Genomic DNA, 10,386 nt, shown 5'->3' with positions numbered 1-10,386 from the left:
AGATGAGGAATTTGAGGACTAAAGGGTTGTGATTTTGAAGTTACCCAACTTGTTGGTGAAACAATCAGCTAGTTACACAGGTGGTGATGAGGCAGGTGGTGATGTGGAGAAACCAACTGATTTCAGTGTCCAATGGAATCCGAGGAAGGTGGCAAGTGAGGACTGAAGAATCCAGGCTTCCTGAAACCTGTGTTTCTCATTATTCACTTAGAAAGGGTGGGAGAAGAAATGTGAATTACACACGTGCCCAATATAATATCTCTAAAAGAATTCAAAGTTCACACTGTAGCAAGCTTTTAGCCCAGTGGTTCTCAACCTTCCTAATGCCGCGACCCTTTAATACAGTTCCTCATGTTGTGGTGACCCCCAACCATAAAATTATTTTCATTGCTACTTCATAACTGTAATTTTGCTACTGTTATGAATCGTAATGTAAATGTCTGTGTTTTCCGATGGTCTTATGCTCTACAGCAGTGGTTCTCAACCTGTGGTTCGCCACCCACAGGTTGAGAACTGCTAGCAGGGTCGCCTAAGACCATTGGAAAACACAGATATTTACATTACGATTCATAACAGTAGCAAAATTACAGTTATGAAGTAGCAATGAAAATAATTTTATGGTTGGGGGTCACCACAACATGAGGAACTGTATTAAAGGGTCGCGGCATTAGGAAGGTTGAGAACCACTGTTTTAGCCCCTTGTAATTATTATATTTCCAAATATTTATCCTCTTTAACATCCTGATTGCTGCCCCCAGCTCTCTAACACAGCATCTAAGACAGAGTGGGTGCTTATAAATATGAATGAAAGTGTTTATGATAGCATCCTTAGAGCAATATTTTTCCAAATTTAAGGTGCATGCAAACCCCCTGGGGACCTCGTTAAAATGCAGATTCAGAGTCAGAAGTTCTGGTTGGGGCCTGCGATGAGCATTTCTACCAAGTTCACATATGATACTAATACTGCTGGTCCATGGTGTTTTTCAAAGTCCCTGAAAATAAGACCTCCCTATCCATATACAAAATATAAGTCATATTAAGTTTGATCAGTCAATGAAAGTTTGCAAAGATGGCATAGAAACAGCACTTTCCCCTTTTAGGCACCCCTCCCCTCCCAATAAAGAGAGCAAATTTGATGCCAGGAATCAATGGAAAGAGTTGGAACAGTGCCCCAAATGCCTGTTCCCTGCACTCTGCTCGGGTCTTCCTGGGGCAGGGAAGTGTGTAATGAAAGAAAAGTGGGAAATGTCCAGGAGTTCTTATGCCTCCGTTCCTCTTCCATTTCCAGCCTTTAAGGAGCTTCTGCCCCTTTTGAACCGCCAAAGTCACCGCCAAACACACCGGAGTGCAGCGCCTTGCCCCACTCCACGCCCTCGCCCAGACGCAGGCGGTGGGAGGCTGACGCGCGTGCGTGCGTGTGCGCTCAGGCTCAGTATAAATAGATCTCAGGCGGCCGCCACTGGACAGAGCCGGGCTGCGGGCACCGCAGGCCATGGCGGACGAGCACCACCAGTGGCCAGGCAGCATCCTCTACAACATGCTCATGAGCGCTAAGCAAACTCACGAGGCTGAGGCTTCAGAAGCTCCGGAGGCGCCCAGGGTGCGGCCCCGGGGCGCCTGCTGGGGCTGCTCCTGTGGCGCGGTGCCCGCGTTGGGCAGAGAGGGTCCGCCGGGTAGGCGGGCAGAGGCGGACCTGTACCGCTGCTGCTTTTGCGGCGAAGACCACCCACGGCAAGGCAGCATCCTCTACCACATGCTCACAAACGCAAAACAAATGCAAGAGGCCCCCGCCGTGCTGAGGGGCGCGTGCTGGGGTTGCGCCTGCGGCGCGGTGCCCGCGGTGGGCAGAGAGGGTCTGGCGCTCCTGTATCGCTGCTGCTTTTGCGGTCAACAGCACCCGCGGCGGGGCAGCATCTTCTACAACCTGCCCGCGAGCTCAAAACAAATGCACGCGGCTCAGCCAGTGGCGCTGCAGGGGGCCCCCTGGTGGAACCCCTGGAGCGGCGCACAGCTGCGGGTGGCCCTCAAGAATCCACAGGTGGTCTGCGAGGCCGCCTCCGCGGCCCTGTTGAGGACCATGCGCTTCGTCAAGTACTTACCCTGTTTCCAGGTTCTGCCCCTGGACCAGCAGCTGGTGCTGGCGCGCAGCGGCTGGGCACCGCTGCTCATGCTCGAGCTGGCCCAGGACCGCATTAACTTCGAGACCATGGAGACCTTGGAGACCGGCTGGCTGCAGAGTATCCTCACCGCCAGGCGGCAGGAGACCGAGGGCGATGAGCCACAACCTCTCCCTACGCCGCAGCAACGCTCGATCCCGCCAACAGAGGCCACACGTTTGCCATCAGCCGCTGAGGTCCAGGCTATTAAGGGCTTCCTTGCCAAGTGCTGGAGCTTGGGCATCACTGCCAAGGAGTATGCCTACCTCAAGGGGATCGTGCTCTTTACCCCGGGTAAGGGTGCCGGCCTCGGGCTCTGGGTGTTCTTTGCTCAGTAGAGCATTGGGCAGTGCCTACCAGGACGCGGGCACAGGGGAGCATCTGAGCAACAGTGAAGAAAGGGGACTAACGCAGCACAGTGGGGGCAGTTCCAGAAACTACTCCTTGTAGGTGGTCTGTTGCCAGAAACTCAGCCTGGAGGAGGGTTTTTTGTGTGTGTTGAGGTTTGTACTTACCTCTCTGTAACTTTCTGTTACTACACAAAAGTTTGTGCTTTCAAAGGATATAGATATTCCTTCTCTTGTATTTTTTGGAATATATTTTTATTGATTTCAGAGAGGAAGGAAGAGGGAGAGAGAGATAGAAACATTAATGATGGGAGAGAATCATTGATCGGCTGCCTCTTGCACGCCCCACTGGGGATCGAGCCCGCAACCCGGGCATGTGCCCTTGACTGGAATTCAACCCGGGACCGTTCAGTTTGCAGGCCGATGCTCTATTCACTGAGCCAAACCGGCTAGGCCCGGGGCTTCTCTAGTCTTTTTAATCCAGTAGCATAACTTTAAAAAAGTTTGTGTTTACTGCAAATTCGGCAACATCTCTTTCTGAAACCCAATTCTGAAATTTACTAGAACCTTTTTTTGTTGTTGTTGGAGAAACTCTATGAAGGCTGGCAAGAAAGGAAACATTTATTAACAACCCATAGAGAGACCCTTCCCTGGGGACACTGTCAGGCAGGACACTGGACTTAGTGTTCCATAGCTTTGTCTCTCAATGGTCATTTTTATGGTCCGAAGTAGCTGGACTATCTCATCCTCCAAGTGTCTGTGAGTTTTAGGCTAGCGATGGGGCAGGAAAATGACACACTGGGGCCGGTGAGCAGGAACACTGTATTTTCGAGCTTGAACAGACCGTAGAGTCCTCTTAATCAAGTCATTCTGTCCTCTACCCCATTTGCAGATTAGGTAGCCTAGTCCCAAGGGACCTCACTACAACATGAATGGCCAGTGAGTTGGGGAGCATGGGCCTCCTGTCTCCTGGGCCCTATGTCTGTTGGGTGCTGGACACTCTCTTCCACACAGTGCAACCAACTCATGGCAGAACATCTTCCTGGACAGCCCAGCCCCTACTCTCGAGTATGTCCTAATACTAAAGTCATCTTCAACCAGAATCCATCCAAAAGGGCCACAGTAGGCAGGAAGTTTCCAGGCAGCTTGGGTTGGGATAGTTTTCATAACATGTATTTTCCTGACACCAGGAGTCTCAAGTTATGTCTTACCTCCTGCCTAGCATTTAAAAAAAAATAATAGCGATATTTCTTTTTTATAACTTTTTAAAATATATTTTTATTGATTTCAGAGAGGAAGGAAGAGGGAGAGAGAGATAGAAACATCAATGATGAGAGAGAATCATGCATTGGCTGCCTACTGTACGCCCCCTACTGGGTATCCAGCCGGCAACCTGTGCACGTGCCCCTGAATGGAATTGAACCCAGGACCCTTCAGGCCGAGGCTCTATCCACTGAGCAAAACTAGCTAGGGCATGCCTAGCATTTTTGAAGGGGCATAGGGGGAAAATGATTCATTTAGAACTCACATTTCAGACCTAGAGACCTCAGCTCATCCCAGCAATCATTGTAGGTCACCTTTTGCTTATATCACTGTTTTCCAAACTTGCCAGTGCATTAGAAACACTTGGGCGGGGAGGGGGATGGGGCTTGTTTAAAATCTTTTTAGGCCTCTCCCCTAGAGATTTTGATGCAGTAGCTCTGGTCCAGTCTGCAACTCGGCATTCATCATAAGTGTCCCTGCTGATTCTTAAGATCATTGGGAAATAGTTTTCTCCCTCCTTCAGCCTGTGTTATTAAACATCTACCATGTGCTTTGTTCTGTTGGAATACAGAGGTAAGCTAGGGGCTCAGTTTCCAGAAGTTTACATTTCACTAGTTTCCCTCTTTTCCTCCACCCTGTTTGCACACCCCTCTCTCTCTCTCTCTCTCTCTCTCTCTCTCTCTCTCTCTCTCTCTCTCTCTCTCTCTCTCTCCCTCTCTCTCTCTCTCTCTCTCTCTCTCTCACACACACACACACACACACACACACACACACACATCTCCCTTATTCTTACTTTGCTGCTTGGAATCCTCCCAATATGAGTTTAGCCAGTTAAGCTGACTGTGTTTAAAACACAAATGCACCTGTACTGGAGAGAAAAGTAAAGTCTGTTAAATGTGTGTCCTTTCTTTGCTATTTATCCCCTGATATTTTCGTTTTATTTATTTATTTATTTATTTGTTTATTTATTTATTTTTTACTGTGGAGTCCATCTAACCACCTGTTTTCCTCCCTGAATTTACGTTAAAGGCAAATCTTTTTTTGTGGGGGGGGGGGAGAGCCACGCTGTGGGGAGGGGTGGGGTGGAAATGGAAGGGTGTGGCATGAAAGCTGAGAAAAGTGATGTGGAATTCTCAAGATAAAGTTTTAATGATCCATGAATCTAGTCCTGGAGGAGCTTCAGAATTTCTGTGGCATTTCATGCAAGCTTCTTTTTACTCTAACCAGTGGAATTCAAACCCAGTAAGGCTGGGTCTCGAGCTATAGGTGGGAGGGGATGTTAATGTGTAGACTGGGATAATCAGAATTGGAATATGGATCAGAGATGCTGCTTTTGTTCCAATTTTATTTATCAAATTTTGTATTTGCCTATAATAAGGATGACTCATCTATTGCCATTATTACTTTTTAAAGGACACTGACTGGTTCTGCTACTCTGCGATGATTAGCATGTTGCTTTTAAAATAATTTCCTGCCCAATAAAGTCAATAAAAAAGGGAAAAATACTTTCTGTTGGATTTTGTAGAAAAAGAGAAGGAAAATGATTGCAATCATCATTGACATCATTTAAACAGAATGGTAAATCGGTAATTACTTAAATACAAGTTAAAGACTTTAAGGTAATATTAATATAATGGAGAATCAACAGACTTTCAAAAGCAGCCTCTTTTTACCACCTTCTTAAATTAAAAGGCACTTCATCTTTCTTGTAATATATTACACTCAGTTTTACTTGAGTGTCACATTGGACTGAAAGAAAGTCACGTGTTCTCTATTTGAAAAGTTACTTTTGAACCATGTTGCAATCCATGATGTCTTCATGTTGACTTTTTTAACCTTTTAATGTCTGTAAAACAATGCTTGCAAAGACTTCTTACTGTAAAGTAATATATATTTTTAAAAGAGCCTTTTGGAATGCTCCTTAGAATCACTCTTTTTTTTTTTTTTTACCTTCCCCAATACAGAAATTATGGTACAATGAGCTAAGTGGTCAGTGTTATCTCTTAAGTTATTATGGGACTCAAGACTAAAATCAGCCTGCAGGCAAATACTTAAAAATGAGACTGTGAGTCATTGTTTGTGGCTGTGAAGTTTACCACCACCAGCTAGATTATTATTATAATGGTGGAAAATTCCAGGGAGGATGATAAAATATTTTTCATTTAGCAAAACTGCTTGTCATTATACAATGGCCTGTTTCCCACAGGTAAATGGCAAAGTGCTCACTTCTTGAAATAATTTTACTTTCTTCATATTTGCACAGATAGTGAACTGAAGCAATGATGCGTTAAACTATATTCTACTGTCATAGTCAATGAAGTATGCGTTTGTTGGCTCAGGGCCAGCAGTTTCTAAGTGTAAGGATACAAACTTAGTGGATTATATGATGCTTCATTCTTGAAAGCATTACTTTTGAAAACTTAGAACTGGTTTGGCATTTATCCTTGCTCTAGAAAGCCCTTTACACCAGGAAGCTGAGCTCTTGTTTAATTTGAGAAGGGGCAGAAATAGATATATTTAAAAAGCTAACCAAGGACTCTGTGAGTGAGCTGTTAATAACAAAGAGATTTTTCTCCCATTCTCTCTTCCAGACCTGCCAGGCCTGCGGTGTGTGAAGTACATTCAGGGACTTCAGTGGGGAACTCAGCAGATCCTCGGCGAACACACGAGGATGATGTACAGAGGGTACCATGTCAGAGTCGCTGAACTGAATGGCATACTTTTCCAGCTTAGATTCATCAGTGCCAGTGCTGTTACTGAACTGTTCTTCAGGTCCATCATTGGCGCTGTCAGCATGGATGATATGATGCTGGAAATGCTCTGTACGACTTTATAAAGGCATCTATGGGCCACACAAGTGCAGTTCACCATAAGGAGTCATGGGCAAAAGAATGTAAAATAGCATTCAATAAACTTTCTTATTATTTTTACATGCCATGCATAGTATTTTTGTATTCAATTAAAGAAAAACTTTAGTCACAGACAATTAGAAAATCCTCTGCATCATACCGGTTCATTGTGAAGGAAAACATTTGCAACAGGTAACATATCTCTGTACATCTTTAAGGAAAGAGCAGAGTACTACACTAATAAGCTATTTTCACAAGTTTAGTGACTCTCCACTGACCCTGCTAAAATCAAATTTGTACTATTAAGTCTTAATAAATGTTAAGGTGTTAACTATTAACTTGATTGCAAAAGGTTTCATCAGAATTGAAGATTTATTTCGATGTGGGGTTGGGGGGATGAGAAGAGATAAACCAAAGAACTTACATACTTTTCATAGACCATGGTCATGGTCAATAGGCTAGTAAAGACCTGGGGGTGGGTGGGTAGGGGCTGGGAGGAGGCGGGAAAGGGGGAAATGGGAAATGCATGTAATACTATCAACAATAAAAATATATTTAGAAACATCAAAAATAGTTTAAAACCTAGCCAATATAAACAAAAATTAAGTTATCTTTATAGATGACATTATGGCATTTAATATTAGGACATGCCAGTGTCAGTGAAGGTAGCCTATGTCTGCCTTCATTTCCACTTCCATCTGTTGTATGGAAGACTGTCTTTGTATCAAATAGAGTCAAGTGGCCGTCTGTAATCATAAGGGCACCTGAAAGTGAAGTAGGAGTTTTTCAAAGTTTTAGTTTGGGATTTTTCTGTACGCAGTAAATAAAGTCCAACAAGAAACGTCCATTCTATAATTCCAGAAAGCTCAACATCAAATAAACCCCCAATTATATCTCACCTTTTAGATACATTATATATGTAGCTGTCACATTGAACAAGCATGGCACAGAATCATAAAGTGACTTTATTGTTGGTTCCTGGTGCCCTTTTAAATGCCATCTGTAGAACTAGTTCTTCCTTGTATCTGAATAAAATATATGGCAATAAATGTTTTTTTCACTTACTAGAGGCCCGGTGCATGAAAATTTATGCACTGGAGGGGGGTCCCTCAGCCCGGCCTGCCCCCTCTCAAATCCGGGAGCCCTCAGGGGCGGGAGGTGACACGGCGACCCATCACACCTCTGCTGCTGCCACTGTTGAAAGCACAAGCCTCGGCCGGCCCTGGTTACCTGAGCCTCGGGCGGCCCTGGGTGGCTGGGCAGCCGCCATCCAAGGTTTGCCTGCACCTTGGACTGGCCCTGCGTGGCTTGGGGACTGAGGGGACTGGGGGACTCTGGAGGCAGGTGTGTGGAGCAACCAGGCCCGCCTGGGGGTGGGCCCAGCCTTGCTGCATGCCTGCCGCCCCACAGGGCTGAGGGGACTGGGTGCCACTATCTTGTGGCTGTGGGCACCACAATCTTTAAGGGCATGGCAGTCAATTAGCATATTCCCTCCTTATTGGCTGTGGGTGCTGCCATCTTTGCAACGGTGTGAGGGTCAATTAGCATATTCCCTCTTTATTAGATAGGATAGGTAATAAATTGCTCATTAATGATTACTACATCTAGACCAGCCGTGGGCAAACTACGGCCCGCGGGCCAAATCCGGCTGTTCTATCCGGTTCTCTTGCTCTCCCCTCTGCTCCTTTACTTTGAATTTATATTAGTTCACACAAACACTCCATCCATGCTTTTGTTCCGGCCCTCCGGTCCAGTTTAAGAACCCGTTGTGGCCCTCGAGTCAAAAAGTTTGCCCACCCCTGATCTAGACCCACTGGAAGGAGTCTTCAACTTTCTTTTGTGTGAATCCTATGGACATCTTAGATCAGGCTCCCAGAATAATTCAGCAAATAAAATACTTGGGAATGCAAAGGTAATATGTCAAAACATAATAAAAATGTTAAATTTTAAAAATATTTTAAAATGTGGCATATGTGCTTCCTTATCAACACATTAAATACCAAACTATCTGGTGGCAGATCTACCTTAATGTCAAAGCAGTGATCAATATAATTGAAATTTCAAAGTAACCTATATCTATAAAGTGATCAATATAATTGAAATTTCAAAGTAACCTATATCTATAAAGTGATAAGAAAATAATTGAGATTTTCATTGCTTACTGTTGGGGGACCCCAAGATTACCACCCCATTCAGAGATTTTCAAGAAGGTTTCATGGGATTCAGCATATAGTTGTGTTAAGGGCTAAGACTGTTACAAAAATGTGTAAGAATAGCCCTGGCCGGATGGCTCTATTGGTTGAGCATTGTCTCATGCACCAAGGGGTTGCAGGTTTGATTCCTGGTCAGGGCACAAGCCCGGTTTGCAGGCTCGATCCCAAGGAGGGGGTTGTGCAGAAAGCAGCCAATCCATGTTTCTCTCTCATTGATGTTTCTCTCTCTCCCTTCCCCTTTTCCTCTCTCTCTAAAAATCAATTAAAACATTACAACAGAGATGTGTAAGGATATATGGCTGGACACCAAGGTGGGGTCTGGAGGAATCCACATACTCTCCCTCTCCCATGAGGAGTCACACAGAGCACACCCCTCCCAGCAGTAAAAACTCAGCAGCATATGTGTGATATTCTTGCCTAGGGAAGCCCTTTGAGATTCATAGTTTAGGGTTTTTATTGAGGGCTAGTCACATAGGCACTCTCTACCTAGCATGTACCAAAATTTCAAACACAGAGATAAAACAGGTGTTCAGCATAAGCCCCATTGTTTGCACAATCTAGGCACAGTGACGGACTCTAATGAATTGGGGAAGTGTGGGAACTCTCCAAATTGAAGTTCCCAGAAATCAGCCAAGGGTCAACCTCGCAAGTGGGCCATTCACGCTAAGGATAGCAGCCTCGGTTTTGCAATGTTAACTTGTCTGCGCACTCCAGTCCCTTGGCCCTTGGCCTAGGTGTCTTGACAGAATTATTATCAGTGGGACCCCACACAGCAGGCTGAGTCCAACCTGCAGTATTGATCTCACTTATGCCCTGTACAGTCATGGACTTCAACAGCTAAAACACCTCTTACTATCCATAAAGGTCTGTCTTGGAAAGCCCAGTAGCTTCCTCTGTAAGTTTCTCTATTAACCTGGCCTGAGGCATCAATTCAGACTCAGCATAGCTCTGCCAGTGTCACGCAGGTCAGGGCACACACCTAAGCAGTGCAATCCCTGAGGGCACATGGGGGCATACACGTCACCTGGAAACAAAGCTGTAACTCTTATATCTTTCTTCCATCCTCCAAAAATCTATACCCCAAGCAGGACATGCATTGAGTAGGCAGGACCTCCCACGTGGCTTCCCACCGTGATTCCTCCTGCCCCGAGGTTCTCAGTTTAGTGGTTGCTTTCAGAGGCACCGCCTGAGGCAGTCAGTTCCAAACAGTTCTGTCTGTGACTCAAGTCCATCACCTGCCAAGTGTGCACAGCATGTGGAGGTGTTCTGGAGGGACTGTGCAGAGCTGGCCCACCCCTGCTGTTTCATGGTCACACGGTCACATGCCCTCTGGGCTCCGAGGTCCTTCTGAATCTGAGTGCTCACAGCAGCTTGAAATGGCAGCACAAGTGTTTTTCTTCAGAAAGAGGAGAAAAGCCCTGGCCGGTTTGGCTCAGTGGATAGAGTGTCGGCCTGTGGAGTGAAGGGTCTCAGGTTTGATTTTGGTCAAGGGCACATGCCCAGGTTTCAGGCTCAATCCCCAGTAGGGGGTGTGCAGGAGGCAGCTGATCAGTGATTC

General features: G+C 45.7%; 1 protein-coding gene across 1 annotated transcript; it reads left to right on the top strand.

The window, feature by feature from the left end:
* Window positions 1-1,492: 1,492 nt before the first annotated feature.
* NR0B1 (nuclear receptor subfamily 0 group B member 1) lies at window positions 1,493-6,602 on the top strand (the record flags this gene model as incomplete). Its single annotated transcript, XM_080652128.1, has 2 exons — window positions 1,493-2,450; window positions 6,358-6,602. 2 exons carry the CDS (start codon window positions 1,493-1,495, stop codon window positions 6,600-6,602), a joined length of 1,203 nt encoding a protein of 400 aa, XP_080508254.1.
* Between the last annotated feature and the right edge of the window lie 3,784 nt (window positions 6,603-10,386).

This window comes from Plecotus auritus, assembly GCF_963455305.1.
Source record: "Plecotus auritus genome assembly, chromosome: X".
Classification (NCBI taxonomy): domain Eukaryota; kingdom Metazoa; phylum Chordata; class Mammalia; order Chiroptera; family Vespertilionidae; genus Plecotus; species Plecotus auritus.
Note: the sequence above shows the minus strand (reverse complement) of the source record. Positions and strands in the feature narration are given on the sequence as shown.